A 16920-nucleotide genomic window follows, 5' to 3' on the forward strand; every position below is an offset into this window, starting at 1 on the left:
TGTCTGAACAGTGCCAGCAGCTCGCTCACTCCCTCCATCCCCTGGACACACACACACACACAAAAGTATTTTGCCTGACTGTTGAAAAACTATATACACACCCCAGTGCCTGCAGTCTTATGCCCTGTTCACACCAAGGACGATAATGATAAAGATAATGATATAAGATATAGTTCTAAAAATCATTCTAAATATAAAAGAATAGCAGAGCCCACACCACAACTATATAATAACAGAGAAACAATATCGATGGAAATCACGTTCAGAGCGATTGACAGCCAATCAGAAACCATTCGACTTTAAAGAGCTTGAGAATTTAAAGCGGTAGAGAACAAAACTGCTGCATGTGCTTAGAATAAACAGAATAATATTGTCAGCTGGTGTACATGTTAATATACTTATTGTTATTGTTATCTTTATTGGTCTTGGTGTGAACAGGCCTTTATTCATTTGGAAATTGATTTTATCACATCGTTAGAAAACAACAAAAAATTTAAAAGAGCCCCTAGAGAAGGTACTGTTTACCTACTGGTTTGGTTTAAATATAACAAGAGAGGTTAATGCATGTGCTTTGAGGCCATCACATGCCGCATATGTCAGCATATGTCAGCTGTTGATATCTCAGCGGAAGAGGTTTTGTACCATATGTCATGTGAATTGTGTTGCCATGTGGCATTTAGTTGTAAGTCAAGTCTTAGCATGCCATCTAGGGCGATGTGTTACTGAACAATCGTAGAGAGATCAAATCCATGTCTGTTCTGAAAGAGACCCACAACATCAGAGACCGAGAGAAGGGATGAACAACCATTTCAAAAGAAAACAGTACAGAGAGATGGATATAGCAGAGGGCAACAAGAGTAGACTGTAGGACGCAATTCGAAGAACAACGCCATGTCCATGTCACATCCTTATCTTCACATCACATCTTACATCTCCACATGAGATGTAAGAACTGTGTTTGCTTGAGTCCCATGGGTTGTAGTTGTCCCATAATGCTCTTTCTCTGAATATCATGATTCCCGAGGCATAAGAAATGAAGATTACAATATCTTTGGACTCAGTAGCTGATGCACATCTCATGTTCATGTCTTGTGGGATTTGTTCTGGGTGTGTGTTTCTGTTCATCATCCAAGTGACTTCATGCGTTGCAGAAAGCTTGAGGTTCTGCAACATTTAGACTCATGAAGCACAAGAAGAGCGAATTCCTGTGTAAGTCACTCGTAAAAACGATCCTACACAAGGATGGTTTTACGAAGGATTGACAGGAATTGTTCTGCTTGTGTTTAATGAATGAGGCCTGTTACACGATCCTTAGTCACTGTAGGAGTTGCTATACACCCACTGCACAATTTTAGTGATTGCCAGAGATCATTTCAAGCAAAGTGTCGGCAGAGCCAATAACTCGGCAAGACTATGACTTTGGTCGTTTATTTCTGCAAATCAAGATTGGGCATTGCCTGTAGGCATTCACCCTTCTATGTATTATTTGGTTTCTTTGATTATACACTGTATCTGTATGCTGTGTCATAGTTTGCTCTATCATTTTTCTTTATTCATGTCTAGGTGTTGAATCCTCAGGGAAGTTTGTCTTCATGTGTCTAAGCCTTTCTCACAAATTGCTTCAGTTCACACAGCAATTGCGATTCACACCTTCTATGAAGAGATTCACACAGTGCTTTCGGAGGGAGTTGCATTGACTTTGAAGTGTGTTATGAGGTTAAATGCTGGGAAAACCACCATCGTGTTTTTCATTTGATATTTTTTGGGCTTAATTTGATAGAAAAGTGGGGTAAAAGAGGGTAAATGGTATTGGAACGTGACTCAGTATTCATAATTGGGTCACTGGGAAAACCACAGTTTTGAAAAACCAATGAGAAAACCATCTTCAAGAAATGGACATAGTATATTTAGATACTCCTGAATAAAAAAAGACATTCTACAAACTGGTTGCCTGAGTTTCTAAACATGTTCCATTAATCAATTCCAGTTATTCCTCTTCGGCAACAGCAGCTTCCCTCCTCTGGCACATATCAATAAATCAGCTACCACGATGATAGTGTTTTCTTTAGGTCAGTGATACTGTTTCTAATCTGTTAGCATAGCAACACAAGTTTTCCTCTAAATTTGTGCCCAAGCTCACAGGAAGTTTCTTCACAGAGGAGAATTGCCACAGGGCTCGGATCATAAATATGCGCTCGGTCTGGGTGTGCTGATCCAAGAATTACTGCTCAATAAACACACGGGCCAAGGATGTTAGAAATCATTTATTTTCTCTCTATGCCTCTTCACGCCTTCCTTCTCACTAGCTGTTGGTCTCTCGCGCCTTCATCTGCTCGGATGTTGCCTCTGATTTTAATTTGTTGTACGATGGATGGATGCTCAAAGATTATGTTCACACATTTCCTCCATGTGATTCCACTCGGAAGAATCGGATGTGTTGACCGATAATATGGTCGATACATTTTTGTCTCGTTTCACTTACACCTGATGTATTTTCCAACATTTCTCCATTTGTATTTAAATATAAATATATGTATATTCTGCTTTACAGACATTCCAGGGATCTTCTCTGCTATCTAAGACCAAGAAAAAGAGTAAAGGTGATCACTTATTTTTCCTTATTCTCACGTTTGGGAGCATTGCCTTCATTGCACACACTGCTTGAATATTTTGACTGCATAAGGAAAAAAATAGGCCACCAACATAGGAAAGAGTAAAGAAAGTTAATTAACTTCATAATTATAAGCATTCTGCCATAATGTTTTTGTATTACAGTAATTTTGCTATGAGTAAGAGATGTTCCTAGCCATAGCACATAGAGGAGGTGGTTGATTGCTGCAAAGCAATATGTGTTATATTAAAGGAACCGTTCACCCAGAAATGAAACTTCCTTTCTTCTGTAAAACACAAAATGAGATGCTTACACTGCCTGTTTTCTGTACTATGAAAGGTAATATTGTCCCCCAAAAAAGACAAAAACTAGCATAAGTGATATATACGCCTGTACTAATGTTATATTTTAAGTCTCCTGAAGCCATATGATATTCCAAGTCTAATGAAGCAATTTGTGTGAGTAAAAGACCAAAACTCAAGTTGTTATTTACTGATCAGTTTAATCTATTTTTGAATCAAAGATTTCAAATCTCAATTACAAATATGGTGCATAAAGACGTGGCATGCCAAACATCATTGCTTCTCATGTGTCTCATAATCAGTCATGACATGGCAAGTTTAAAAATGTGCATAATCAAAACGCTGAATGAGATATGAGAGCCATGGCGGATGGAGAAGATTTTCATAATTTTGGCCTTTTTCTCACGCAAAGTTATCATACAGCTTCAGAAGTATTGTGCACAAGCCAAATAGATTACATTTATGATGCTTTTTTTTTCATTTTGCGGTGTTCACTGGTCACCATTCACTTTCATTGGAAGGAAAAGAGCACCATGAACATCCTGCACTTGTCTTTTTGTGGTCTACAAAAGAAAGAAAGTCATACTAGCTTGAAACAACATGACAATAAAGAAATTATGCCAGAATTTTCAGTTTTTGGATGGGCTATACCTTTAATATAGAAATTAATAGATGACGCCGTTATACAACAGCCTCATCCAATCAGAATTGAAGTCTAAATTATCCATTCTATAACATTTATTAACACATACTGTGTTCTTCTATTGCATCCAGCAGCTCCGCTGTCCTCCATCAGTAAGAGACGAATCTCCTGTAAGGACCTGGGCCGTGGAGATTGTGAGGGCTGGCTGTGGAAGAAGAAGGATGCTAAGAGCTATTTCTCACAGAAATGGAAGAAGTACTGGTTTGTTTTGAAGGGCGCCTGCTTGTACTGGTACATGAACGAGGAGGTGAGTGTGTTGGGCCAATACAGTTATCTTTGTTGTTTCTCGTATCCACCAGCTCAGCAGAAACTGTATCGATCAAGAGATGAGACTTTAATTGGTGCGGCTTTACCCTCTTGTGTGGAATAAGATTAATGCTCATCTACCCTAACAAAACTGTTCTTCTACACATGGCGTTTCTGTAATGAAGATAAGGAAGTTCTCCGAACAAACACTCGCTTTTTGATTAATTACTCCTTGCGTCTTCGCTTTTTATCACAGCCTGGGCCTGGGATACGGCTGCCGTTCTGGGGGTTTCGGAGGAAGGATGGGGGAGGGGAGGGTTCCTCTCGGCCTGGTTTTGGTCCACTGAGAATGCTACAGCATAGTCCGGCTTTGCTATAATTGATGATCTTCTACTGTGTGGATTTTGTAAACACAGACAGGCTTACAGAGAGCCGCAACAATTTATGCTTTTCATTTATTTATGCAGAGCTCCTGTCAGCAGTGCTGCTGCAATTTAATGCTGGGAAAAAAGTAATGGAATGAACCAAAAGAGAGAGAAAAGAAAGGAGAGAATTAGGAGATGTAACTCCTAATGAGGACCTAATGACATTACAGAAGAGTGTAAGTGGGGTGAAGCGTCCGCACAATCCTCTCTCTCTTTTTTTCTCCACCTTTTAGGATGAGAAGGCCGAAGGGTTTGTCAGCCTCCCTGAGTTCAAGATCGACAGAGCCAGTGAATGTCGCAAAAAATAGTGAGTACCTTTACGAACTTTTGAGTAATGTGATGATGCTTGACAAACTCTTATTGAATCTTTGCTCCCTTCGCAGTGCGTTTAAAGCATGCCATCCCAAAATCAAAAGCTTCTACTTCGCAGCGGACGGCGTGGATGATATGAACAGATGGTTGAGTCGTCTTAACATGGCGGCAGCTGGCTTTGCAGAAAGAGAGCGAATCCGTCAGGAACAGGGTGAGAATACTCGTTGTGGGAAGGTTATGGGTTTTGAAAGTTCGATTCCCAGGAAATATGAACCTTGAATGCAAAGTAATTCGCTTTCAATGTAAGCATCTCCCAGATGTATAAATGTAAAAGAGAATAGTGGAGCAAATCGATGGGAGGGGCCAACCAAAATTCAGAGAGTGCCTAATCAAAGCTACATTTCCCAGAAGCATTGCAAGCCTGAGGAGATCGTAGAGACCATTGGTGGCTATGGTTTCTATGATCTACTTGGATGTAATATGCTTTTGGGTAATGCAGCCAAATGACGTGGGAAACTTGCATACTTTTATTGCACTCTAAAGAAAGGGTTGGGCAAATCTGGCCCTCGAGATCCACTTTCCTGCAGAGTTTAGGTCCATTCACACCATGTCATAATTACCGCAATTATGTGATTTCAACTTGTAAAAAGCGTTCATGTCCTCGTAGAGCTCGTAATTACAGCTTGTAAGATGGGAATTGTCTGAGAGCTCCTACTTGTACCATGTGACTGCTGTACCACCTGACTGCTGCAGTTTAATTTAGGCGTTGATAGTGGTGCCATAGAAACGTATAATTGAAAAAAACGCACTTGAACAAGCTAATCAAGGTCTTCAGGGTTACTAGAAAGCTACAGACAGGTGAGTTTGATCAAAGATGGAGCTAAACGCTGAAGGGAAGTGGATCTAGAGGGCCAGAGTTGCCCAGCCCTGCTCTAAAGGCTTTACTGATGATGCAGAAGTTCATACTTTTTTTGTAGAAGAAGGACAGGTTGTCAGTATAGGTAACACAACTGTGTCCTAAATGTGTTTTGAAACCATAGACCCCCCCCCCCCCTCGTTGCATACTGTTTGCATGTAATCATTAACATTAAGCTTAGTTCATTATCTTAAAGTCGCAATGAAACTGAAGTATTGACAGATCTTTTCTTCCATATTGTGACGTACATACGAGAGTAAAAGATTATCAAGAAAAAAAAAAATGTTGGACGGAGACTTGGTTTTATGCATCATCCATTAATTGGATTTGTAGGCATTGCACTCAAAAATGAAGGCAAGCCTCTGGAGGGACTGGGTTTAAGCTGGCAAAATTGTTTCCAAACTTGGAAGATTGAGTTATGACATTTTGAATAAAAATGTACAAGAAAAATGTTTGACTTTAAAGGGTTTCCTAAATAAACCTCACAGGAGTAAAAAATGCACAATGGAAAAAGACAGACAGAAACAGAAAGCAAGTGAGCTTTTTTTTTTAGGTAAATTGTAGTGATCCACAACAAGTCGACATGCACAACCAAAGGGGGTCAAAGTATGGCTGGTTAGTTGGTTACCACCTGCTGGTAGATTCTGTCCTTAAAAACATCTTTCTCCTTTGTTAATTCAAAATTAGCCACTAATATTTCATACCATATCAGCTCTTAAAAGCTTAAAATGGCCTAGTTTTTCCTCTCTCCTGCCTTCGACATCACATCTCAGGATAGGTTCTAGTGAACGCCTTGGAACTGTTCAGTAAAATGTTTTACTGCAGGTCCTGCATCTGTCTTTGTGCCCCACATGATCTCTGAGGCTTTAATTTAATTATTGTTTACTTTATGGAAATGTTTTGCAACAAGCTAATGACTGCCTGCATGCCCCTCTCTCTCTCTTTAAGCAGACTACTGGAGTGAAAGTGAACACGAAGACAATGAGACGCCCTCGACGCCCAAGCAAGACAGCCCACCACCCCCTTATGACACCTACCCTCGGCCACCCTCAGTGAGTCAGCATCCAGCATGCACACAGATATACCAGCTCCCTCTCATTGTGTAATCCCACACAATAGCACAGACTCATAATGCTTGACATTTGGCATTGGTAAAAGAGCTGTTTTGTAGTGCCGTCCCCCAGACCTGGCCTTACCACGTCACTGAGTGACTGTGTGTGTGTGCGAATGAGTCAGACCACCTCAACTCTAAGCCCACTGTTGAGATGTGAGGAGATTGAGTCTTATCTGTCCGTCTCTACTTATCTCTCAGTCTTTGTGAGTCACTGTACTGTCATTTACTCTGTGCTTTTGATAGACAGTATGAGATATTTATTTCCTTTTTGTCGAGTCTCACGAGATCTGTCAGGAACATGCTCAAGTGATATTTCACTTATATATATATATATATATATGTGTGTATATGATGTCTACGTGTTCCTGAATGTATGTGGTTAAATTTGTGTGCACAGTCACTGTTTTTTGTGTATTTTCAGTGCAGTACTGCAGGGCAGGTCAGATAGAGGCCACACACAGCAGCAATGCCTTTATTTAAGAGCAAACAAAGAAACTTGAATTAAACGTTTTTCTTTTTCCTTCCGCAAGGCCCCCTCCAGTCCTTCTACACACACACATTGTTCCCAGAGATAAACGAATAAGGGGACTTTGACGTTGTTAACCGAGAGACCTCCAGAGTTGTCTGGGTGTTTTTCACCACATTACAAAACAGCATCTACTGTATCTATCTGTCTATTGGTCTATAAACCTGTTCTTTTGCCAATTGGATGAAAGCAGGAAGAGCAGTTGGTCAATATTTAGAGCCTAATTTCACACTAACACAGCGTCAGATTCTCCCTCCATACCTCTGTCCCCTGTTCCTCCATTTTTCTATATTCGGCACTTTTCACAGATACCAGAGATCTCTCTGTTCATTATTCATCTGGCTGTCTTAGATGAGAGTGGCTATTCAGGTGCCTGGCCTATATTTTGAGTTTCCTCATTAGCACACTTTTTGCCTTTTACCTAAAGGTGAGACGTACAGAATGAGCAAAAGTGTCATGCTCATTCATGATTTGTAAGCCTAGTGAATTTTAAATTCATGAATGCTTTATTCCTTTGAAAATATAGTTTCATGATGAGCATTAAATTAAATTGTAGTTATAAAGTCATTTTGGTCACATTTTTTTCTTTGCTTTTTCTTTGAATGAGAGTGATATTGTTTAAAAGCTTCCTACAAAAACGTTGTAACCTAACGTTCACCTTATTCTTTTCTGTCCTTTTTTCTTTTTCTCTGACCCAGAATCCGGTGAGTGTTGCCAGTCCTTACCTAGAACCAAAGCACGGCCGTCTCTCATCCACAGAAACTTCACAGTCTCGCTCCTCTTATGAGGAGTACCGCTCCGAACCTCAAGGGGGCAGCAGCAGCGGTGGAGGTTCCCCTGCACGGAAGTCCGCCAGTCAGCGCCGTTCATGGCAGGACCTGATTGAAACCCCTCTGACCAGCTCGGGCCTCCACTACCTGCAGACCCTGCCCCTAGAAGATGCTGTGTTCTGTGAGCCGGGGGCGGGTCTGTCTCCAGAATATCGCCGCCAATCCACTCTGCCTGCCCAACGCACACTGATGCAGGAACATTACGGTCCCTTCCCCATGCTTGAAGGGGAGAGGCTCAGAGACCCTGCTAACATAGTCGGGAAACCCCGCAGCTTCACCTTGCCTCGGGATAGCGGCCTGCATGCCCTCCTCACACCCTCTGCCACCATGGCAGAACAGCGGGACCCCAGCCGCAGGGAGCTCAGCCGTTCTAACTGCATCAATAACGGTGGGTGAACATATTTGTATTAAAATAATGTGTATTATAAATTTGTTGATTATATAAAAGTACATTTTTAATATTAATTTCATTTATTTTTATACATTTATTTATTTTTAAAATTCCCTGACCCATTAATTCCATAATTAAATTAATTTTTATAATTGACAGTCCTATATATGTGTGTGTGTGTGTATACTGTATGTATATTCCCAGGTAATATACCTAAATTAAAATATTTTAAAATCTCAAATTGACAGCCCTAATTGAAATAAATAAATAAATAATAATACATAGAAAATAATATATATTAGAGATGCACCGATTGATCGGCTGGTGACCGGAATTGGCCGATTTTCACGTGATCGGCCGTGCCCGGCGACCGGCCGGTCAGTCTGACAAATGCCGATTTTATGCCGGTCAAATGCACTCGGGCGCCGCATGATTAACATCGCGCAACATCAGCATCACACGTGAACACACATGTAAAAAACCTCGTGAATTATGTCCGTTCAGACCGCAAGCGCGTATTTTTTTCGGCGTGATGTTAATCAATGAGTGCATTCACAACGGGCGCAGGAGCAGCGCGTGAGCGTCAAGCAGGAGCGTTGCGAGCAGTGAAGCGCGTGTTTCTGCGTCGAGTCTATTTGCTGCACTGCTCACGCTCAATTAAAGGGAAAGCACACTTTTGATGGACAAAATAGCCTAAATAGGGTTTCACAAAAAAAGTGCCCAAAATGCACAGAATTTGCGTGTTTTAACAAGAACTGGAGTAGGCTATGTCAGAAATGAAAACGAAGACTAATATTTATAGAAAATGTACCCATTTAAACTTTTTATTATTCAGTTTGTACAAGTGATTGCAATAGGCCTGTGTGTGTGTGTGCTTTGCGAAATATCTTTATACTGCAAGGCTATATTTATTTTATTTTTTATTTATATATTATTTTATTGCCATTCCCTGTTTTCATACAGACGTTTAGTTTGCTAAATACATATATATAAAAAAATTATTGGATATTGAATGTGAAAAGGAAATGGTTCTTCCATAACACTGCACTTTAGATGTGTGTGAATTACCCACACCTGGAGTAATTTATATAGTTCTATTTTATAGCGTTTATCTGTTCAAAACAATATGTATATGCAAATTGTAAAATGTTCTATTACAGAAAAGATATAAAATAAATATTTGTGTGTGCTGTAAAGTGGTTAGAAAAAATGAAATCGGAATCGGCTAAAATCGGTATCGGCAGGTCAAACTTAATGAAAAATCGGAAATCGGAATCGGCCCAGAAAATTGTAATCGGTGCATCTCTAATATATATATATATATATATATATATATATATATATATATATATATATATATATAAATTTTGTGTTTATATTTTTTATTTATTATAATTGACTTATTTATTTATTTTTGTTATTATTTTATTAATTTATTTCAATTAGGACTGTCAATTTATGAATTCAAATGAGTAACATTCAAAATTCATGCTTATGCAAAGGTAGTGCTGAATCTTCCCTTTGTTATAATTTTGCAATGTGAGAAGCTGTGCTTGAAAGAAAATAAACCAGGTCGGCTCAAATCAGCCCACTAAAACCTCTTTACCACAATTATATTCGATTTTAATAGCCCCTCTGATTATGAGAACAGCAGGCACAGCAGAGTTATTTTAGTGCATGTGTGAATTTGAGTGCTTCAATATTAAATTGTTAAGAGCAGTGCACTCAGAGATGGACATGCGCATGGATTTGTGGCACTTTTTACGTCTGTATCTCTTCCCTTGTTTGCTTGGCTTCTGTATCTTCCTCTCTTTCTCTGTTTGAGTGTGTGTTGGTGCTGTATGAAGCATAAACAGTGCCTGAGTTGCAGGATTTTTTTAGCTGTGCTGTGAGGTTCCCCACTGAGATCTGTCCACTCGTTTCTTACATACACACACATGCACATGCAGGTATCTTCTTCTTCTAGAAATAGCTGCAACTCATTTTAAACCTGCCGTATTGGTGTGGTTCTGACACAAGCTCCTGGCCCATTTCACTTTACTTTACATAACTTGGTTTTGATTTACAACAACAGTTCATCTTTATCTTCCATTTCTGTAAGCCTGTCCTCTTGAGGTTATATATGATTACATTTGATTAAAAAGAATATCAAAAACAGACACCATGATACTCAAAAAAAAAAAATCGCATTTTAAACATTTAAAGCTGCAATCCGTAACTTTTTTGGGTTAAAAATTATCCAAAATAAATTTTTGAGCAAATACATAACCAGCCAGTGTTAAAACTATCTGCTTGACTTAGCTCGATTCAAACGGTAAGCTTGTACGGTAATAATGTTTCTAATTCCAGTGGAACTGGTGGATTTCCGCGGGAAATTCGAGCATGTCTTTGCTTCATTACGTCACATCTGTACACATAAAGAAGCAGTCTCGGCTAGTAGGCTATATTGCGTGTGAGGATGTTGGAGATGGAGATTTATAGCCTTTTCTCAATTTGATGGCGGATCCAGAAAGGTTCAAACGACAATCACCAGTGACAACTAGAGATTCACCTGTTGAAAATGCAAAAGACTTCGGACTTCGGAGTGGCTACAGAAAAACATTGGTTTCATCCGCGCTGTGCCGTGCAGAGAAACGACCCACGTAATTCCGCGAATAACTGCAATTGCAGATTTCGAACAGAGATGGCGACAAAGAGGAAAACTACGGACTGCTGATTTAATTTACAACATTTCAATAGTTCCCTTGAGGGACAATAATACATTTAGCAGAACTTTATCTTCTTAACTATATATTTTTTTTCAGGAACATCTATTATTTGTACTATAACTTATTCATATAAATTTTTCATTTAATATTAATTCAAAAATGTAATTAATATTTAATTTTTGTTTAACATAATATTTCCCCAAAAATTTGTTTTAGATTAAACTAAAGGTTTCCTTAACTGGGGTTCGTGAGGGAACTCCAGGGGGTTTGTGAGTTGAAAAAAAGCTAATAATTGATTAAATCAATGAAGATTTTTTTTTTTTTTAATGGAAAATGAGGTCCCACTTTAAATTAGGTGTCTTTAACTACTATGTACTAACATTTATAAATTAATCATTTGATACAGTGCACTTATTGTGTACATACATCTTTCAACATTGTACTTAAATGATTATAATTACCTCAATGTAATTACAACCCTTTACCTTTCAACCCACCCTTAAACCTACTCACACCACCAAACCTGTCCCTAAACTCACCCATATCTCAGCAGCAAAACTGTTTTACAATACAACATGAACACAATTAATGCATTTTTTATGTTTTTATGTTTTTTTATGTTATAAACTCACAATTGTAAGAAAATGTCAGAATTGTGAGCTGACGTTTAGATCTCACAATTCTGCGAAAAGAATCGCGGTATATAAACTCACAATTGCATGAAAAAAAGTCAGAATTGCGAGAAAAAAGTCACCTATATAGTCACCTTATAAAGACACCTAATATAAGGTCTGACCAAAAATTGCAATAAATATTTTAAACAATTTAAATACAACACTTACTACAAACAATATACAAAAGAAATATTTTATTTGTTTATCTGCTTGTCATGTGACCATTAACTGTCATCAGAGAACTGTAAACATGCAAATAGGTTAAATTATTTCAATTATAACTTAAAATACCAGGGGGTACTTCAAGTAAATAATTTACGTCAAAAAGTTTTGGCTGGGGGACCCTTTGTTGAATGCTAATGAACTATATTACTTGGATGAATAATTGTTTATTCAGATTCTTATTAATAAATGTAACTACTTTTTAAACATGGCCACCTCTTTTACTTTTTTAATGTCTGAAATGCTCTATCTAATGGATTATGCTTAAACCATAACAATAAATTCTGAATGGCCTATTAATTCTGTCCCATTTTGGCCTGGTGTCCAGATTGACACATTTCTCTCCACAAACCTCCCAGGAAGCCTCTCACTTGCTGTTGGATACCAGTCTGTTTATCTCGCCGTATTACTTTTCATCTTCCCCTCGTCTCGCAGTCTATCGCCTCATGGCTCATTGCCATCTCACCATCTATTTTCCCCATCTCACTGCCCATCTCCTCCCTCACCACCGTTCTGCCTGTCTCACTTCCCGTCTGCCCCCTTTCGCAGTGCCCTGTCTAACTTTCTCTTCTAATATTCCCCTTTTTCGTCATCTCAGACGGATCTCCTGCAGCAGTCTATATATAATCCCAGTGGCTTTTAATGAGTCTCCCTCTTATCCGTGTCTTTTATATCTCTCTGTCTCTATCTCTCTCTGGAGGAGTTGGGGGCATCTGTTAGTCATCCACGGAGTCCATGCGTGCTGTACTACATACTGAAGAGAAAAAAGAGGCTTGGCCTATTGATCGTGACTCTCAATCACATGTTTCCCAGCAACTGGAAAGTTTTTCTGCACTACTAGAAAGTTCTGTGCCATTAAACAAGTTACAAAAGGATCACAAAGAGCTTTAAAACTTTATTGATCTACCCATGTTGAGTCGTTATTGCAATTCATCACATAGCTAACCAAGCGGTCGTTAAAATGCTTTTTCTTTACAATTATTGCAGGCATTTAACAAAAGCAAGGCTTGCCAGCAATAACTTGCACATAAAATGATAAACAACCAATAAAAATAGCTAGAAATATAATAAAGAGGTTCAAAACGTGGCCTGACTGGTAGTAGAGTCCGTATCGGTTAGGGTTGTTATTATATAAATAAAAGCTAAAATTCGTACATAACAAACAATAAAACATAATATTCCTCCCACAGTCATTGGGGTCTTTGGTGCATAAATGGAAAATGCTTAAATTGATAATCATTTAGAATTTTTTTTTTTTTTTTAGTAAACTAAAGTAAACTACTAAACTCTCCTCCTTATATTGTATTTATTTAAACTACATTCCCTTGCTAAATGCGACATGCAAATATACCCTGCATCTGCAGCATATGCTGGGAGGAGCTGTGTGGGACTGCTGCCCTCTTGTGGTTGTTCAGAATAGTGGGTATATACTCGCCCACACACTGTACACTGTGGGTTCGTGAAGGCTGATCATAAGAAACGCATGTAATATCTGCCAATAACACCCAGCACTAGATACTGTCCATGGCCCACATGCTTTACCTACACAAACACTCCAACAACAGGACATGAGTGATTCAACTTATTTCCGGACTAACACATGAGCACCAGCATACAGTCACACGCAGACAGAAACATCAAAGAAATAAGCAACATGCCAACTGCTCGGCAGAGTGATTGATTGCCAAACCTGAGTTTTTCTCTGTGTTGATGAAATGACCATGTCATGTCATATTGAACATCATGAACAGTGCTGAAATCTGTCTTCTAGTCTTTCTGTCTATTATTGGGTTTCTGCCATCCCAAAACCCCTTTTTCAGCATACTGTAATTTCAGCAAAATGTGATTCTGTAGTTTTGCCATTTTGCATGTTAATGCTGTTGTTTTTTGGTGGATGGTTTCTAGCTGGTTTATACTGACCATTAGCTGGTTGACCAGCCACCATGTTACAAAACTCATCTTTGATCATCAAACCCATTTTTGATCATCTAGTAACTGTTTACTAGCACTTCTAAACTGGTTATTAGCTGGTCCGAACTGGTCGATAGCAGAAAAAAAAACTAAGATGGATTTTAGACCAGTTAATGGCCAGTTTAAACTGGATAATGGCCATCTTAGACCAGTCAATGACCAGTTTAAACCAGCTTATGAGCATGTTGACCAGCTATTGGTCAGCTAATGGCCATCTTAGACCTAATGAACAACTCAAACCAGCTATGACCAGCTTAAAGCAACTAATGACTAGCTTAGACCAGCTAATGAACATTTTAGACCAGTTACTGACCACCTTAGATAATGACCATCTTAGACAAACAAATAATCACCATGTTAACTAGCTAATAACCAACGTTGATGAGTTAATGTCCAAATGATATTACTAAATGATGACCATCTTGACCATGGTTGACAGCTTGAACCAGCTAATCACCATGTTAACTAGCTAATAACCATCTTGACCAGATAATGACCATCTTGACCATGGTTGACAGCTTGAACCAGCTAATCATGTTGAATAGCTAACTCTTTACTGGTGGAGCCACCCCTCTTTAACCCTGGCTTTCTGTGGCGCCCCCCACAGGCGGGGAGCCGGAGTGCCATCGGCAGGCGGATTCGCTCGGTGATTTGTATCGGGCGCTGGAGCGTGCCAGTCTGTCGCCCATTGGTGAGCACCGCCTTTCCACCCGTCTGGAGTACAAACACCTTTTCATTCGGCGTTGCAACGATCCACAGCTAAATGACAAACTGCATCATCTCCGCATCCTGCAGAGCACGCTAAAGGTATCTGACCTCTGCTGCCGCATGGGTCCCACTGAAACCATGTGTGCCTGTTTGTTTCATCTGTCGCGTCTGTCCGTCCGTCCCTCTCCATCTGTCTGATGTCTGTGGGGTTCTGGGGACAGCAGGAATTTTTTATTTTTTATTTTTTTATACAGTTTACTAAGCCAAACTGCTATCCCAGAATCCCATCCATGTTAGACGGAGTTCTCTGTCTGGTGTGGGAGGAGGGTATGGCCAAACTCTGCTCTGAACCCTGCTTCTCTGTGTGGGTTAGTTTTGGCTCTGCTTGGTGCAATTGGGTCTTCTGTGGTTGGGTCAGTCGACCCATGGCTCTGCTGTGACCCATCTCCCCCACCCCCCAGCTGCTGTGCTGTGCTTATTATGTTGGGGCAGAGCCTTGCGTTGCATCGTGGGTGTAACAAACAGCTGTTCAATAGCACCAAAAAAAGGTTCCAAAACCTAAGATTTACAATGGATCATTATTTATGAGCTAATGACACTCACAACCAGCTAATGATAGTTTATGACCAGTGTAAACCAGCTAATGGCCATCTTAGACCAGTTAATGATTAGTTTAAACCAGCTAACAGCCATTTTAGACCAGTAAATGACCAGTTTAAAACAGTTAATGACCATCTTAGATCAGCTTATGAGCATGTCGACCAGTTTAGGCCATCTTAAACCAGCTAATGACTATCTTAGACCAGCTAAGGACCATCTTAGACCAGTTAATGACCACGTAAGACTAGCTAATCACCAATTTGACCAGCTGATAACCATCTTCGATGAGATAATGATCTTTGGTATGGCCAAACCCTGCTCTGAACCCTGCTTCTCAATGTGGGTTAATCTGGTTTGGTGCCATTAGGTCTGCCTGTGGTTGGGTCAGTCGGTCTGTGCCTCTGCTGTGTGTCTGTGGCTCTGCCTTTGCACCCCCCACCCCCACCCCCCTTGCAATCCTCATTAGGTTGGAGCAGAGCCTTCCGTTGCATTGTGGGTATTATAAGGATCACTTATCACTCAGACTTGAATGAAAGAAGGTTAATTGGGGGCACAAAGCCCCACAGTGCCAGAGGACTCCAGTCAAGTCTGAGCATGCTATGTGTGTTTGCGTGTGTGTGCCGCTCTGCTCATCTAGGCTGAGTCCACATCGCTTCACGTCTACGCTAACCGCCTGTGGCGTGCTTTATGACATCCTATCCACTGTATGAAGGAGACTGTATCTGTAATGCCCACCCTCCACTGCTCTCTTTCTTCACTCCCATAGGACAGGGAGGGCGAGGTAGCACTGATTGACAAGCTGCTGGCCAATCCTAAACTCACGTCCTCAGAGTTCCAGGAATGGAAGAAAGTTTACATGGAGCTGTATTCAGGAGAGCCCCAGCGGGACCGTCAGCCCAGCCCTGCCTCTGAGCCCAGCCCTGCCACCACGCCTGAACCCGCCCCCCGCACGCCCTCCCTCTCGCACACGCACTCCTACATCGAGACTCACGTCTGATGCACACTTCAGACACAAAAATAACACCACATTATTTGAAGTAATTGTCGCTCACTTGCACGGACCTTCAAGATAAAGTATGGGGTGAATTGGTGTTTATGGACTAATAATCTGATATTTTAATTATGTGGCTGTGAGGGATATATGTACAGAATTAACTTTTAGGGATATGATGATGCACTGATGCATGATTTGAAAATGCAGTTACATTATTTAGTAATTATTATAAAATTACCCAGAGGCCCATATTATATGCACAATAAATTGTCTTAATTTATTGTGCATATAATCTGGGCCTTTGGGTAATTTTATAATCAGTTATGTTCTGATTATATGTGCTGATAATTATATGCTGTATTACATTATGTGCTGATAATTTTATAATCAGCTCAGTTATGAAAAATAGTGTTTATGTTCTAGAATATCTGATGAAAACTTTTAAGAATCACAATAAGATGGCATCTGCCAGTAATAGTTAATGTTTTGACCCCACTTGATTTGAAAAAGGGCTTTACCTGTCTGTGTGAGCTTTCTGGCATTTTTTTTATTTTTGTTTATGTGGTTGACGTATCTTCTAATATATCGGATCTCGATATATTAGTTTCTTACTAATATATTAGTACATACGTTTTTTTAAACGATTCCAAATTGGAATTATGCTCAC

The 16920-nt window shown here is 39.8% G+C and overlaps 1 protein-coding gene across 18 annotated transcripts in view; it reads left to right on the forward strand.

Annotated features, from left to right (window-relative positions):
• cnksr2a (connector enhancer of kinase suppressor of Ras 2a) overlaps positions 1-16920 on the forward strand; it is a 94046-nt gene that overhangs the window by 62159 nt on the left and 14967 nt on the right. For 7 of the 18 annotated variants that reach the window (XM_079863767.1, XM_079863782.1, XM_079863778.1 and 4 more), the window contains 8 exons: positions 2552-2600; positions 3688-3863; positions 4521-4594; positions 4671-4810; positions 6464-6567; positions 7854-8373; positions 14559-14758; positions 16026-16495. In XM_079863767.1, the coding sequence (XP_079719893.1) occupies positions 2552-2600; positions 3688-3863; positions 4521-4594; positions 4671-4810; positions 6464-6567; positions 7854-8373; positions 14559-14758; positions 16026-16256 (1494 nt within the window). In that variant the 3' untranslated portion in view covers positions 16257-16495. Of the gene's footprint in view, positions 1-2551; positions 2601-3687; positions 3864-4520; positions 4595-4670; positions 4811-6463; positions 6568-7853; positions 8374-14558; positions 14759-16025; positions 16496-16920 lie in introns of those variants that run through there. The other 11 variants (XM_079863780.1, XM_079863781.1, XM_079863784.1 and 8 more) reach the window with 7 other exon arrangements.

The sequence above is a fragment of the Squalius cephalus genome (genome assembly GCF_949319135.1).
Source record: "Squalius cephalus genome assembly, chromosome: 25".
NCBI classification, from domain to species: domain Eukaryota; kingdom Metazoa; phylum Chordata; class Actinopteri; order Cypriniformes; family Leuciscidae; genus Squalius; species Squalius cephalus.